The sequence below is a fragment of the Cornus florida genome, unplaced genomic scaffold (assembly GCF_030987335.1).
Source record: "Cornus florida cultivar Cherokee Brave unplaced genomic scaffold, ASM3098733v1 CherokeeBrave_3.0.0_Hap2_Chr04, whole genome shotgun sequence".
Classification (NCBI taxonomy): Eukaryota; Viridiplantae; Streptophyta; class Magnoliopsida; order Cornales; family Cornaceae; genus Cornus; species Cornus florida.
This window is the reverse complement of record NW_026775574.1, coordinates 37,401,506-37,419,337: the sequence shown is the minus strand read 5'-3', so window position 1 is coordinate 37,419,337 and position 17,832 is coordinate 37,401,506. Positions and strand designations below refer to the sequence as shown.

Genomic DNA, 17,832 nt, shown 5'->3' with positions numbered 1-17,832 from the left:
TATTTTGTCTCAAAAATAAAATAATATTGAAAACTATTTAAAAGAAATAATTTTTTTATCAATAAGCCAAACAAATCGAATTTGATGTATCTTCTTAGAGTAGGTAGGTTAAGATTCCACAACCATAGTTTACTTTGAATCGCTCAAGTAAGCTTTCCTTGGGGTGTCCGGGAAAGCCCGGATTAATCCATGGGACAAAGCAAGCTTCCTTTTTAACTGGATGGTGATTTCAATGTTGTATACATCACATATAAAATAATAAAAACAAAAAACTTCCCAAATTAGCCACTAGGCGCATATACTGAATCAGGTATATGTTTGCTCAATCGTGTCTCTCTAAAAACTTCTCTATCAGAACTGAAAATGCAGCAAAACCAGCACAGCCAAAGCATGCTGCTTTAGGACCACCTAAAAAACAAAGTAGATTGATTTAAGAATAATATTATTGGCAGAAAAAACAGAGAGGCCGCAATCGTGGCACAATGTAACATGAGCAATGACCAAAATTCTAAAACTTATACATGAAATGGTAGAAAACATATGGACTTTGAAATGGTAGAAAACATACGGACTTCTAGTAGAGCAGTAGAAAACATATGGATTTCTAGTAGAGCAGTAGAAAACATATGGACTTCTAGCAGAGCAGCAAAGCAGTAGAAAACAATTTCAGCCCTTTGTAACAACTCCTAATCAGTAACCTAATTTGCAGATTTGTTTAGCTAACTTCAGCACTAGGCTAGGGATAAGGATGACAACAACAAAAGTGAGGAGAATCCAACTCTTCATACCAAAAGTTTTAATGTGATAAATAGTATGGCAAAGAAGTTGAATATTACCTTTGGTCCGAATAACATGACCACAAGGGGACCTGATATAATGAGAAGGGCAATGATTTTTCCAACAAAATTAGTTCCTATTCTCTTTGAAATATAAGTAGATAGAGACTCCAAAACTTATAATACGTGAAACCTAAGGTCAGAACTTGAATCAAGAGTTTGAGACACTTCATTTAATCCACAAATCTAAAGTCATTTCTCCCACAAATCTAAAGTCACAAATCTAAAGTCGTTTCTCACTTCATTTAGATTACATCTTAAATCATTTTCATTTTCTATTTGATGTTATTTGGAGAGATTATTGTTGTCATTAAAGAGATTATTGAGGTCATAAGTAGAGAGAAAATTTTATAAGCCTTTATCGTTGAAAACAACTTTAAATTCAATGCAAAATTTATTATACATATTAAATCATCCATGTGCAAATATATATATATATATATATATCAAATGTTACCAAAACCAAAATTTATGGAAGGTCATCCTTGTGCAAATATATATATATATATATATCAAATGTTACCAAAACCAAAATTTATGGAAGGCTTAGATGCACTTACTAGAAAGAAAATAAATCAATATACATAGTTAAGAGATTACCCCTTGCCGATAAGGCACCTCCAGTTACACATCCAGCCACAAGTGTATTTGTGATGTCATGTTTTGCCCGGGCCTTTAAGCAAAGTGTCAGTAACAAATAAATAAATACTACTATAGTACTTGTAAAAATTGAAGTTTTATTTTTGCATAATTTCTTTGCAATCAAAGAAAGAATGAAAAAAATGTGAGATAATATAAATTATCATTTAGATCATTTGTTATACCTTCTCAACAACACATTCAGTAGCTGAGAAAATGAAGCCCATAACGGCAAACGTCTTGCAAGAACTCCAGCTCCTACTACCCATCTGCTTTGCAGTATAAATAAACTGCTGTCTGCCAGTCATTTCCGCTTGCATTAATGGATTGTCTAGTGCCCCTAGGAAGAGACCCATGAACAATCCAAGCCCACCTCCTGAAAAAACATGCCCACAACAATAGCAAACCCATGAATTGCTGTACTCCAAAATCAATTGTTCAATAATAAAATCACGTGTGCAATATTACAGCTCCGCTTATAAAATGTAAGAAAATTGAAGACTTAGAATCCACAAATTGGGATTCGCAAACAAACTAGGCCTAATCCAACCAATTGGTTTAGTTTTTGATATTTTCACTGCTTATTTAATCTGAGTTTTTTACAACAACAACTAAGCAACTTAACTTCGAAACAAGATCAATTGCAACCCTAGAATTAAAAAACTGTAAAACTTTGTTTTTGCACATACCCATTGCACCGCTCACGACGCTACGAACAGCACAGTTGTTCCAAATGTCTTGTCCCCGAATTTCCTCAACAGTGGGCAATCGGAGAGGCTGAATCGGAGGATTTTGTGATTCATAGGGATTTGAAGAACCGTTGGTGGATTCAGTTCCGTTGGCCCTCATGGTGGATGAATTATTTATTGAAGCTTTGCTGACAGTGAGCAAGTGTCATGAATCGCCGCCGTTGAAGTAGGGCCGGCCCTGAGATTCCAAATATTTTGAGCGAACTTTCAAATGTGAGACCCTTGAGTTTCACACACGCAAAAAAAAATTATAGGAGTGCAGAATTCTCACACGATGTTTTCAAATTCTATAGCTAATATAATTGTACGCATGTGCATAGTGCATAAGACAACTAACTAATAACTATAATCTTCATTCATTAAATCTTCATGTTCATTAACTAACTTCCTATCATCTTCATTCATTAAATCTTCATGTTTATTGAGACTTTCTTCATTTGCTTTCGCATTCATATGTTCTTCATTCACCAAATCTTCAACTAAACTCTCTATTTCTGTATTGCTCCTAAAAAACTTAAGAATATCTCCTTTTTGGGATTGAATCAATTCTTCTTCTCTCTTCTTCTTTTTTTTTTTTTTCCCCCCCTTTTTTCATGCCCAGATTCAAATTTTCTTGTATACATAATGATATCTATTGAAATCTAAATAACAAGAACCATAATCAGCATAAAACTAGACTTCAAAAAAATAATAATAATAATTTGCTTTGTTTAAAGAAAATATATATTACCTCAATATGCAATGATTTGATTCAAGTCCAAGGCAAATAACCTCACGAGATCCTAAGAAGAGTGTCCTGCTAGCATGTGAAAGAAGATCACAATTAACATAAAACGGATGGAGAATCAAACAGAAACAATAATAACTAAGCATTGCCGATCATACAATAAATATAATTAAAAAAATCTAAAATCAAGCACTTTGGTCGAATGATCTCCTGGCTGGAGTTTTCACTGGAATCTGGAGGAGAGGAGAGGAGAGAAGACAAAACAGAGTATCCAAAATACAGTCCAAAAGTGGAAATGAGGAACAGAAAACTGCAGCTTCTTTTTTACATTCATTGTTTATATAGCTGCTAAAATTTGATGATTACAGATGACAAAAATATGTGGAGATGAGGTGTATATATATATATAGGAGGCTGAACTTGTAGTGCTGAAGAAGTGGGACTTTTAGGTTATATGTGGCATCCACTATCATATATAGTTTTGTCTTTCACTCTTTATATTAACTACACTTTGTGTGTGTGTTTTTTGGGATCCAATTACCCCTTTCTTGATTTCAGGATGAGGAATCAACTTTAGTAGCAGTGATTGATTGATCATTGCTACAGAAGACCTGTGCAAATTAATAGAAAAAACCATTAACTTTTGTTTTGTTAAAGCCTGCTCTTGATTTCCATGTGTTTGTACATTCTGATGGCAAGTGCTTTGACAGTATTATTAACTGAAATTATAGCTGAGCCAACTTCAAATAACATCAATAATGGTGGTATGTATCTTCATATAAAAATAAAATAAAAATAAAAAACCCTTAATTTGGCACTTTTAAGTATGAGCATAATTATTACCTCAACCCACTAGATGGGATCCTTAATTTTCGCGGGATTGAATGTGAAAATGCAAAAAATTATGAGGAAAAGGGGTATGGTTGCTGCTTTTGTGAGATTGGAGTGGACTTAGGGAGAGGGGAAAAAAAAAAGTACCGCCATAGATTATGGACTCGATCGCCATGAAAGACACATGGAGAAAGGCACACATTTATTAAACTACTAAGAGAACCATAATATATTCATTAAGCTTTTGATAGCCATCACACACAGTGAGACACACACACACACACACAAAAACCCTAGTTTGGAAGCTACTTTTCACTATTGGAACAAAGGTGAAGGCCCGAATCAAACGAACCAAAGTTAGAACAAATCAAATGATGAGATGAAAGAAAGAGAAACATATATAAAAGATCGATTCATGCAAAAGGAGAGAGAAGAGAGAAAGAGGATGAACATACCTTGTCACCTGAGGCGATAGCGGAGGCTGCGCCCTGCGGAGTGTCGAAGCAGATTGTGACATTGTGTCGTCTGAAACTTGCCCTAACTTTATTTTTTCCATTCCCTATAGGCCTCAAAATTTGAGGCCCAAGGCGACCAATTTTTTCCATCCTCTATGGGCCTCATAAGGCCCTCTAAAATTTGAGGCCCAAGGAGACCGCTGGTCGCCTTGGGCCAGGGCCGGCCCTGCGTTGAAGTGCCTTTTAGAGAGCTCGTTTGAGGCACGAAAAGAATGTCTAGTGTGTGTTTTAGGAGTCTCTTCTTGTATATATATACCTCTCCTTCTCAATGGATGCGTTACGATATACTTTTTAGAATTATTTATCTAAATATCTAGTCTATCATTTCTTATAAATTCTATAATATTCTTATAAATTCTCTAATATTCTAGGATTATATATCTATATCTATACTATACTTATATATATATATACTCTATAAAAATGTAAAAATTACCTAATAAAATCAATCACCACTTTCAAATTATCTATTTATCTATTTATTTTAATAAAAAAAATATTTATTAATTAATATAAAAATAATTTAATTCAAATTACAAATTACCTAATAAAACTCAATCACCACTCTCAAATTACGTAATAAAATTCAAATTACAAATTATCTAATAAAATTAAAATCATCACTTTAGCTAATAAAATTCAACTCAAACTCAATCACCACTTTTAAATTACCTAATAAATTTCAAATTACAAATTAAATAATAAATCTAATCTAATCTATACTATAAAACTCTAACACAAAATATAAAAAAAAATATTTATTAATTAAATCTATATTGTCTCTATATATAAGCTACCCCGTAGAGTAACTCATTAGCCATGTTTTCATCATGCATTGTTTTATTATTTTTTTTCATATTTTTTTCACATAATAATTCACAATCCACAACATGGTTCAAAATTACAGGTATATTATTCTTTGAATTGCATTAATCATGTTTGATTTAATTTTTACTATTTAGTATAATTTTAAAATTAATTTTTAATTTTATCAAACAATACACAAATTAGAAATGCAAAGACATGGCACATGATGTCATCGCAGACAAAAAATGATCCCTCCAAGTCATCACTAGGCATCTCAGCGTATTCAAAGTAGAATTAATTTCCTAGATGTAATATATAAACACATACATATTTAATTACATGTCAACAATTTGCATATAGAATGTGACTAAAGATCCATTTTATTCCTTCTGCTTTTAATTAAATCTTAACATTTATAATTTGATTAAAGACACACAGATTACCAGTTATCCGCCTATCACGCCACTAACATATCATTCTCAATAAAACTGGAGTTGCCAGTTGCCACTATGCATAGCAAAAATCTAAAAACTTTATTTAATATTGGTCACATAAGCCTGGAGAGAGGGAGGGGGGGCCAATATCGTTAACAAATAACATAGATTCATAAATCTCTTTGGCAAATTATAAAATAATGATGTTTAAAGTTTATTTTATATGAATCATAGTCTCATAGACATGCTGGGAAATTATAATGCCTCATTATATATGAGTTGATGCAGACAAGGCAAACATTATAAAAGAAAAATCCTTCCATTATTTATGTTGTGTTGGAAAAAAATACTCTTTTTTTTTTTTTTTTTTCTTAGTTGGGACTCACACACACTGCTTTCACTGAGGTTCGAACCCCTGACTTTCCTTTGAAAAGTAAGAGTCTTGTACCACTAGGTCACAAGCATGTTGGTAAAAAGTAAAAATAAGTATGTAACTATTTTTAATTAAACAATTACTCAAAGCCGCCTTTTTTTTGCCTTACTCTAATCACATCATTTTTCTAAAACTCTAAAACTTACCTAATAAAATTCAAATTACCTATTTATCTATTTGATTCTAAAAAAATCTATACTATTATTAAAAAAATTTCTATAAAACTCTATCACAAAATGTAAAAATATAAAATATTTATTAATTGATATAAAAAGAGTTTCTTTAAAACTCTTAAAATTACCTAATAAAATTCAAATTACATATTTATTTATATGTTTCTAAAAAAATCTTTACTATTATTATAAGAATTTCTACAAAACTCTAACAAAAAAATATAAAAGAATATTTATTAATTAATATAAAAATAGTTTCTATAAAACTCAAAAAAATACCTAATTCAAAAAATATATTATTATTAAAAGAGTTTCTATAAAATGTAACACAAAATATAAAAAAATATAAGGTAATTCTTTCATTGAAATTCAATCAAGATGTTTTATCAATTAAAATTAAATAGGTAATTGTTTCATTGAAATTCAATCAAAATAGGTAATTATTTAATTGAAATTCAGTCAACATGTTTCAAATCATTTATTGAAATTCAATCAACATGTTTCAAATCATTTATAAATAAAATAATTTTTCAAATAATAAAATAAGTTACCAATTAAAATAAATCATATAAGTTACCAATTAAAATAAACAAGTTATCTACTAAAATAAAATACGTAATTATTCAATAACATAAGATACCAAATAAATAAAATAAATTATCAATTAAAATTAAATAGGTAATTATTTAATTGAAATTCAATCAAGATGTTTCAAATCATTAAATAAATAAATTACGAATTAAAATTAAATAGGTAATTATTTAATTGAAATTCAATTAAAATGTTTCGAATCATTTATAAATAAAATAATAAAATAATTTAACAAATAAAATAAATTAGGTAATTATTTAATTGAAATTAAATCAAAAAATTTCAATTCATTAAATAAATTACCAATTAAAATTAAATAGGTAATTGTTTAATTGAAATTCAATCAAATAATTTACCAAATAATAAAATAAGTTACCATTTAAAACAAATCAAGTAATTGTATAATTAAAATTCAATCAAGATATTTCAAATCATTAAATAAATTAACAATTAAAATTAAATAGGTAATTCTTTAATTAAAATAAAACAAGGTGTTTGAAATCATTTATAGATAAAATAATAAAAAAATTCACCAAATAATAAAATAAGTTACCAATTAAAATAAATCATATAAGTTATGAATTAAAATAAACAAGTTACCTATTAAAATAAAATAGGTAATTATTTAATAAAATAAAATATCAATTAAAATTTAATATGTAATTGTATAATTGATATTCAATTGATATATTTAAAATCATTAAATAAATTAACAATTAAAATTAATTAGATAATTAATTAATTGAAATTCAATCAAGATGTTTCGAAATAAAATAAATCAGGTACTTGTTTAATTAAAATTAAATCAAGATGTTTCAAATCATTTACAGATAAAGTAATAAAATAATTTATCAAATAATAAAATAAGTATTTCATTATTTATATATTAATATAAAAAATCTTTATTAATTGATATAAAAATAAAATAATTTCTCTAAAACTCTACCACAAATTAGTTTTTTAATAAAAGGAAATATAATTAGATAAGGATATACTTAAACAGTTTCTATAAAACTCTATCACAAATTACCTATTTATCTATTATTTATTATGAGTTTTTTAATAAAAGAAAATCTAATTAGACAGGATTTATTAATATAAAAAATATTTAATAATTGATATAAAAAATAAAATAATTTCTTTACAACTCTACCACAAATTACCTTTTATTATGAGTTTTTAAATAAAAGGAAATCTAATTAGATAAGCATATATTTAAAGAAAATAAAATAATTTCTATAAAACTCTATCATAAATTACCCATTTTATTTTCAATAAAACTCTATCACATTAGATAAGGATATATTTAAAGAGTTTCTATAAAACTCTAACATAAATTACCTATTTATCTATTTATTATTATGAGTTTTTTAATAAAAGAAAATCTAATTAGAACAAAATTATTAATATAAAAAATATTTATTAATTGATAGAAAAAATAAAATAATTTCTCTAAAACTATACTACACAAATTACCTTTTATTATTAGTTTTTTAATAAAAAAAATCTAATTAGACAATAATACGTTTAAAGAAAATAAAATAATTTCTATGAAACTCTATAACAAATTACCTACTTATCTATTTATTATTATGAGTTTTCTAATGAAAGAAAATTTATATCGATAAGTTACAAAATATTCAACACGTGCATTGCACGTGTCTTTTACTAATATATTAAATAAAGAGTAAAAATAAGAAAATATAAATAAAGAAAGAATAGGAGAGATTTCTAGATGATAATTGTAGGGAAACATGTGTACCCCAAGGCCAGGGTGGCTGGGTCCGTCTCTATCAGCGGCTCTTGCTTGGCATATATATATATATATACAATTATTTTACTATTTTTTTAACAGTTAATTATTTTACTAAAATTGCATTAGTCACTTCACATTAATATTTAAATGTAAATATAATAATTTACAGTCCAGTTTGATAACTATTTTTATTTATAATTTATTATTTATATATAAACAAATTTTGAAAAGAAATATGTTTGTTAATATTGTTTTCTTTTTTGCGCTTATAAAGAGAAAAAAAATATATATACATACCACAAGTCTGATCTAATATATATATATATATATATATATATATATAGGTTATATGTGATAAAGTTTATAGAAAATAAAATAGGTAATTTGTGGTAGAGTTTTATAGAAATTATTTTATTTTCTTTAAATATATTCTTGTCTATTAGAAACTTTTTTTATCAATTAATAAATATTTTTTTATATTAATAAATAAATACTGAAATACTGAAACACTGAAACTCTTTGCACATTTAATAATAGTATAATAATAATAATCTAAATTTTTTGTTTACTTTTTCTTTTTATAAGCATTATTATGTTATTTTACTTTTGTTTTATTTTTTTTTTCTTTCTAATCGAATGTTTAGAAGTAGTTGATTTGTTTTATTTTTATTTTCTCTTTCTAATTGATGTTTCTAATAAATGTTTAAAAGTGGTTGATTTTTTTTTCTTCATTTTTTTTTTATTATTTTTTGTTCATTCTTAATTTATTATTATTTTGAGTCATTATTGTTATTTTTTTTTTCTTTTAAAGAAGTATCATTCTTCTTATTTCTTTAATTTTTATTTTTATTTTACTACTTCTAAGTTTAATTTGGAAGGTTCAAAATTTGTTATCCTTAATTTGATTTATTGAGAAGGTTGAATTGTTATTTTTTATTTTTTTATTTTTTTACTTTTTCCTTTTTAGAAGCATTATTAGTATTTTTTTTCTCTTGTTTTATTTTTATTTTTCTCTTTCTAATTGATGTTTAGAAGTAGTTGATTTGGTAAGTTTACTTTGGATTGTGATTTTTTTTTTCTTTTTTTTTTAATTTTTTTTTTTTTGGTTCATTCATAATTTATTATTATTTTGAGTCATTATTGTTATTTATTTTTCTTTACTTTTTTTATTTTTCAAAACTATCATTATTCTTTTTTCTTTAGTTTTTATTTTTATTTTACTCTTTGTAGGTTTAATTTGGATTGTAATTTTTTTCTTCAATTTTTACTTTTTATTTTTTGTTCATTCTTTATATATTATTTTGAGTCGTGTTTTAATGCTTTTTGATTTTCGGTTGTACTTGATTTTTTATACGTTATTTTTTTCATTTTTTATTATTTTTTATTTTTGGTTCATTCTTAATATATTATTTTGAGTAGGGTTTCAATGTTTATTGATTTTCGGTTTGACTTAATTTTGAATGGAGTTTGAATTACCTATTTATCTATTTATTATGAGTCTTTTAATAAAGAAACTCTAATTACACAATAATTATTAATATAAAATTTTTAATTAATTGATATAAAAAATAAAATAATTTCTCTAAAACTCTACCACAAATTACCATTTATTATATATTTTTCAATAAAAGAAAATATAATTAGACAATGATGTATTTAAAGAAAATAAAAATTTTTTTTTAAAACTCTATCACAAATTACCTATTTTATTTTCAATAAAACTCTATCACATTATACAATGATATATTTAAATAATTTCTATAAAACTCTAACACATATTACCTATTTATCAATTTATTATGAGTTTTTTAAGAAAAAAAATGTAATTAGAAAAGAATTATTAATATAAAAAAATATTTATTAATTGATATAAAAAGAGTTTTTAAAAGAGTTTCAATCAAACTTTAACACAAATTACCTATTTATCTATTTATTATGAATTTTTTAATAAAGAAAAATCTAATTAGACTAGAATTATTAATATAAAAAATATTTATTATCTGATATAAAAAATAAAATAATTTCTCTAAAACTCTACCACAAATTACCAATTATTATGAGTTTTTTAATAGAAGAAAATCTAATTAGACAAAAATATATTTAAATAAAATAAAATAGTTTATATAAAACTCAACCACAAATTACCTATTTTATTTTCAATAAAACTCTATTACTTGAGTTTCTTGAAGGAGATCAAGGGAATCTCTGAGCAGGGGCGGCTCGATGTAACTCAAGGCCTTAAGCGAAAAATAAAAATTGGCCTTTTCATATCATAATATATAATATATTAATTATTCAATAATAATTAATTAAAAATCATCCTTCTTTCTTTTTGAAATGCAAACTTACTAATTAAATTCTTATATTCAAGTGTGGTTAAATCTAATTGGGCCATTTTCTACTAATAAATCTCTTACTTTTGTATTAATATTTTCCCAGGATCATGTATATTTGTAGGAATAGTCTTAGAATATGATTTTGGATTACTTGTTTCACTTTCTTCCAATTCTTTTTGTTGTTCTTGATTATTATTGTGAATCAAGTCACTAGTATTTTTTTCTTTCACTATTGTATAATCTTCTAATTTATTTAGATGATTTAATTGTTCATTTGCTGAACTTTCACCTAAATTTTTTGTTAGGTTTTAATTATTAGTTGCAACAAACAAATATACAAATATCTTTGAAAAATATAGATATATACAAATTTATAATAACAAAAGTTAGTAAAACTTAAAAATTATTTTTAAGAAAAGAACAATAAGCAAATTTACCAAAAAAATATTAAATATATGTAGTACTGGTGTGTATAAGATAGACAAAGAAATATAATATTAATGAAATATTTTAGGAGATAAATTTAAAAAATGAGATATTTTAGGAGATAAATAATTTTTTTCTTGGTAAAAATTTAATAAAAAAACGTGAATGGTGATAAAGAGCGAAAAAAACAAAAAAAGAAAAGTTATTTTAGGAAATAATTTTTTAAAAATGAGTGTTCAATAAGAAAACAATTACAATATTATCATATTCAAGAGAATTATAATATTTTGGAGTCTTTTTATTGACTGGTACCTTAGGCGACGGCCTAACTCGCTTGAGCCCCTTCCTCTAAGATATCAAAATGCTTTTACGAGATCTGGCTACTTCTTCTACAAGAAATTATTAATAGGGTTCCATTTCTTTGACGTGGGACTCTCCGATGGAGCTGCTTCTTGAGCCGGTCAATGGTTGCATGATCAATTCACCAATGGCAATGATGTCATCAACATAGACGAAGATAACCACAATTCCATGTGTCCCAAGCATTCAACTGATTGGCTGCCAGCTTACTCTATGCTGCTATGCTATGTAACTTGCCTCGACATTACGTCAAAAGGGGCAGGCTCATGCCCAGCTCAACGCAACCCGCTTTCCCAGATACATATGAAAGGGATAACGTTGAAGGTCCACCACAGGTAACATGGGCAATCAATTATTTTAGGATTTGGAAAAGGAATAAGAATTGGAATTAAAATCAAATTCTATTTATATGTTTGGAACAAATTAAATTTAAAATAGAATTTTGAATAAAAATAATATAATATCATTTTTGTCCTCATTTAAATAATAAATGAAATATTTATTTTATTGCAAAATATACTCCGAAGTTACAGAAGAAGAAGACAACGTGATGAAACTCTGAACCATGAAATTTATTTTAAAAGAAAAAAAAAATTATTAAAGATAATATTGGCAATATTAGCTTATATATATATATATATATATAAATGACTTATTTATGAGTTTTGGTTATAAAATTTTGTATTGTAAATTTTTCAGTATAAGAATACAAAAGTGGTAGTGGATCAATCGGTTAAACGCAATATAAGATATTGAAGTATACAAATCTATGTATATATATATATATATATACACTTTTTTATTAAACCCTATCGTTGTTTTAATGTGTATATATATATATACACACACACATTAAAACAACGATAGGGTTTAATAAGAAGGAGGGGTGGAGGGTTAATTAAGGAAGCATATAATTAATAAATATTTATCCAGTCAAATCCCGTGAAATCTTGACGTTTTAGACCGGATTTGAAACGCAATGTAAAAGGGATTTGAAATCCTATAATTATCAAATCCTATTTGTAATTTTGTGGTTGCAAACAAGACAAATCATATTTCCAAATCCAAATCCCATCAAATCCAGCATTCCAAACACAGCATTAAAATATTTTTTTTTTAATAATAAAAATAGGTATTGATTTAGACTTTGGTAGAGATCATCTTTTTCACTCAAATATATAGTGATTAAGGTGATGCCCAGAAACTGTTCATCTAAGTACATGTTACATATTCATCCAATAAGAATATTCCTACATCCTTCTCCAGCTTGGGTAAGTGGTTTATATTCGACTAAAACACAAATCCTCAAAATCTAACTAGGGCATTATGTAGTGGCCTAACAGTGTGTCCGGATTCGAGTCCTCGGGATTCAACTACTCCATATCTTTGATTACGAAAACATGTAATCGAGCAGTACTATCTCCTAACGATATCTCAACCTATACTCGAATTCAGCTCATGTTGAGAGGATTCTTGGGTAATAACAGTCCACACACTGTTTGTCTAAAAAAATAACAGAATATTGAAAACTATTTAAAAGTAATACAAGGTAATTTTTATCAATAAGCCAAACAAATCGAATTTGATGAACTCTATCTTCTTTTTAATTGATAATTATCTATATCCACGGTTTCAGGTTAGTTGATACGTTGATCCCATCCCAACCTAAATTGGGTTAATTTCTCCATTCCTGGTTCCACAACATAACTTACTTTGAATTGCTCAAGCAAGCTTCCTTGGGGTGTCCGGGGGACAAAGCAAGCTTCCTTTTTAACTAGATGGTGATGATAAGCTGCCTATGGGTCGTTCCAAACATAAACATTACAAATAATCTAAAATATAAGGAAGGAACGTACAGAAGTGTCTTCATCATTAAGAAAATCATCCACACTTGTTAAGAAGCCATCAAATTACTACAAGAAACTCTTTTCAAAAGATTTGGCAATCTTTCAGTTGCATAAACAAGATAATTGAATCAACAACCGAATCCACTGAAAATTTAACAGTGATTTGAATGTTGCATACATCATATATATAATAATAGGGTAAAGTACAGTCACACCCCTTGAGGTTTGACAAAAAGACATTCAAATAAAACTTACCTCTTTTTTGGACAAAGATACCCCTAGAAAGTTTAAAAATGGACAGAGCACCCCTTTACATGAGAATTGACCAAATTACCCTTTGACGGTTTATGAGACTTTTTTAACTTTACAATTTAATAAATTGGACAAATCAACCTCAAAAACAATTTATGCGTAAAAAAAAAAAAGTAACAAAAAAAAAAAAAATTATATTAATCGCTTTTTTTTTTTTTTTTTTTTGCTATTTACTTTATAAATGTCCCAACTTCTTAAAAATGTGGATGTCTAGAATGATTTTTTAATCCAATACATATATTTCAAATAAATTTTATTTTGTTATTACTTCTTTTCTTTTCCTTTTTTATTTTTAAATTAAGATGTTTAATTCTTTCATCTAAAAAAATTAAACCAATCTCTAATCCTTAAAAATATAAAATATGGTACTAGTATAACTTTATGCATATTAAATTATATTTCAAATATTATGCATTTCCCAACATAAAAGGGAAAAAAAATAATAAAACAAAGGGGGAAAGAAAAAAAAAAAAAAACAAAGGCATGCATAAAGTTATAGTAGTACCTATTTTCTTTTATATTAGGAAATGCATAATATTTGATATATAATTTAAAATGCATAAAGTTATACTGGTACCATATTTTTTTTTTTTTAAGGAAAAGAGATTGGTTTAATTTTTTTAGATGAAAGAATTAAGCATCTTAATTTAAAAATAAAAAAGAAAAAGAAAAGAAGTAATAACAAAATATAATTTATTTGAAATATATGCATTGAATCAAAAAATCATTTTAGATGTCTACATTTTTAAGAAGTTGGGACATTTATAAAGTAAATAACAAAAAAAAAAAAAAAAAAAGTGAACAATATAAAGTTTTTATTTTTATTTTCTTTATGCATAAATTATTCATGAGGGTAGATTGGTCCAATTTATTAAATTGTAAAGTTAAAAAAGTCTCCTAAACTGTCAAACGGTAATTTGGTTAATTTTTCATATAAAAGGGTGTCTTTGTCCATTTTTAAACCTTCAGGGGTGTCTTTGTCCAAAAAACAGATAAGTTTCCTCTGAATGTCCTTTTTCCAAATCTCAGGGGGTATAGCTGTACTTTACCCAAAATCATAAAAACAAAGAACTTCCTTAATTTCCTCTGCTGAGAGTAGAAGGAAAATGGAAATAGTACAAAAAAAATACAGCCAAGAGACTTTGTTTATTTAGAGAAGCATCATGCTCACGCAAACAAATGTCCGAGGAAGAGTGGTGTCATTATTTCAAAGGTCACTATCAATATGTCATTAAGATTTCTATTTAGTTCAATGATATGAGGAGATAGCTGATATGCAGACTCGATGGTAAAAATTACAATTAGAATCACCTTCAAGAGGATCAGAGAACATAAATTACAATTGACAAGACTGTCAAGTGAAACTAAAAATCTTGATATTAAACCACACAAAAAAGCCGTCATAGGTGCTATAGTTTTTCCGAGAAACTTCCTGACCATCATCCCAAGTAAGCGTAGGCAATACCTAAACTTTGGACCATGTACGATCGATATAATATAAAGATCCTAAAATTTTACAAGGATGTTGTGTTCTTATATGCACATTCAGTGACTAACCACATGTTCCAGGCTTAGATGCACTTTCTAGAAAGAAAATAAATCAATATACATAGAGAAGAGATTACCCCTTGCCGATAAGGCACCTCCAGCAACTAGTGTATTTTGTTTCCAAACTTTAAACTCATTAGCCAAGGAAAATATAAGTAAATGTAAGTTTAAGCTCGAGCTTTTGACACCTCATTTGGACGGTAATATTTGGGGTTTTTTTTATTTCCTTGGCAAGAAAACACATGCAAACCACTAGACTTGAATCGTCATTTGGCCATTTAATTCACTCCGGACCAAGTTGATGTCTAAACTCTACACGATCTTAATATTAAATAAGTTGCTTTGGTGAAATATTTGTAATTTTCTGCAACAAGACAGGTTAATGATTAAGGGCCCGGCGATTAAGGGGTACCAAATATTACCATCCCGAGAATATGTAATACAGTGGTAGAGAGTCAACTAGCTTACAACTTTTCCATTATAATATCTCTAAAAGCTGCTCAACACAACCTCTACTTGAAAAGAAAAATTTACACAAAACCAATAATAAACTTAATTAAACATAACAAAATACACACAATTTCGAACTCAGGTTAGTTCAGTTACAACCCCAGCCCAAAATTACAAGGATATCTCATTGATCAATATGTACCCAATATCTTTTATTGTTATACTTTTATCCCACAAAGTTCTTGGCCTTTACCAATTCCAGGTGTGCGGAGGCTTGAAGGTTTCATTCAAGAAATAAACCCTTTGCTCTTTAAACTCTCGACAGAGTCCTTGATTATTTGCTCCATGGGGATGAATTGCAGACCCAAGTCCATTAGCTTCTTAGATCCGTCCTTGGTCCTCAGCAGTCCAGGGTGGGTATCCTTTGGCAACCCATAGAAAAACACTCAATAAGATTTGAGGAATATTTAAATCCGACAATACCATATTGAAGTTAAGCCAGCCATCAAGCACAGTAGTGTAAGGAAATTTGAGAACGTATGCAGGCCCAGATAGAATTGTAATATACCAACACTTGCAGCATAAAGCAGCGATTGAAATGATTAAAATCCTCAGCTTTAAGCTTTACCAAGAGAAACATTAAGACGACTTTTACCAGTCTTCTCCTAAGAGTCTCTACCGCCAAATATTTGTCTAATAAGAAGAAATAAAAGTAGGAACCACCAGAACTGGTTACTGTACACGTTTGTTTGTCAAGTGTGATGTGGCCTATATTGCCACACACATTCTATCCTTTTATAGTTGTTTTTAAGTTGGCATTTTGACACACATTCTGACATGCCCCTTCAGTTATATTGGAAAGATATAGAATGGTGGTTTTGGGATGTTAATAGAGTAGTTTCATAACCGATAATCTAATCCGAATAAATGGGGGATGCATGATGGATTGTACTCCCATGCGTGGCAAGTGAAGAAAAGAAATGTCTATGTTGTCTCCATCAGTATATGCATAAGGACTTGTATACACGTGAAAGTATCAAGATTTTCTCATTTTGTTTTGCAGAACTAATTTCATGGCTGGAGGTATGTGATCTTTTGGACTATATGATTTTTTGGCATGATATTACAATATGTGACCCATTTATTGACTTGATTATTTTTCTTACATCCTAATAATATGGGCCAATGCTCTTTAGACATAACAGAAAATACATATTCCTAATCCATAACTAGCATCTCTTTTCATTTTTTTTTTTTTGGACACAATACTCACACCCCAAATAAATCATCCTGTACTCCACTCCCCATTGTACCTTACTATTACCGTATAAGATAGTGAAGGGAGGAAAAAATTTTATGGACTGTGAACATTACTTCCTTTTACTTTTTCAAAATGCCATAAAAACAGCTAGAAATTAATCATTATGCACCCTTATAAAGATTATCCTTCTATTAAACCATATGGAAGAGTTATGAGTTTTAGATGCCATGTAATATCCCTAATTTTAAAAAGATAGTCTCGGTATTTATTTATTTGTTTTAATTGTATTTTTTAATTATTTAATTTATTATTTGACTAATTACTTATGTGTTTAATTGAATTAGGTATTACTTGATTATTTGATTATGTGTCTATGTATTATTTGTATTTGTCTATGTGTTAATTGTTTAATTAGATTATGTGCTTAAATGGTGTTTTGATTAATTGTAAATTAAATATTTTCTTTTCTTTTATTATTTTATTTTATTTTTCTTTTATAGTTATGGTTAGTAGTAATGGGCCAACCAATTGGGTCCCATGGACTACTTGGATAGGAGGATGGATGTGTATGGATTATTACCCATGGATAATGTATCTATATATATAGATATATATTATATACATATATAAAAAGGAAAGTAATTTATTAATTATTTTTATGGTAATTTGGGTAGTAATATTTAATCTGATGTATATGTTTTATATTTAAATAATAAAAATATACATAAATTTGATACGTGTTATGTTTTAAGTTACTTTATAATATTATGGTAACTTAAGTATTATTGGATAATCCATTAA

The 17,832-nt window shown here is 27.2% G+C and overlaps 1 protein-coding gene across 2 annotated transcripts; it reads right to left on the bottom strand.

Annotated features, from left to right (window-relative positions):
* Window positions 1-36: 36 nt before the first annotated feature.
* On the bottom strand, window positions 37-4,318 carry LOC132303155 (mitochondrial import inner membrane translocase subunit TIM22-4-like). Of its 2 annotated transcripts, none has more exons than XM_059800297.1 (6): window positions 4,238-4,318; window positions 2,955-3,020; window positions 2,165-2,402; window positions 1,661-1,851; window positions 1,437-1,509; window positions 37-408 (listed from the first exon to the last, which is right to left on the bottom strand). In XM_059800297.1, exons 3-6 carry the CDS (start codon window positions 2,322-2,324, stop codon window positions 323-325), a joined length of 510 nt encoding a protein of 169 aa, XP_059656280.1. In that variant the 5' UTR covers window positions 2,325-2,402; window positions 2,955-3,020; window positions 4,238-4,318; the 3' UTR covers window positions 37-322. The 2 variants fall into 2 exon arrangements, with proteins under 2 accessions (XP_059656280.1, XP_059656281.1); XM_059800298.1 differs by having other exon boundaries at window positions 2,955-3,023; window positions 4,238-4,307.
* Window positions 4,319-17,832: the final 13,514 nt, after the last annotated feature.

Coding starts and splice junctions, on each gene's coding strand:
- LOC132303155 (XM_059800297.1), bottom strand. CDS start 2,324: ATGAGGGCCAACGGAACTGAATCCACCAACGGTTCTTCAAATCCCTAT. Junction 1,510..1,660: donor CTGAATGTGTTGTTGAGAAG/GTATAACAAATG, acceptor CTTTGCTTAAAG/GCCCGGGCAAAACATGACAT. Junction 409..1,436: donor AGGTGCCTTATCGGCAAGGG/GTAATCTCTTAA, acceptor TTTGTTTTTTAG/GTGGTCCTAAAGCAGCATGC.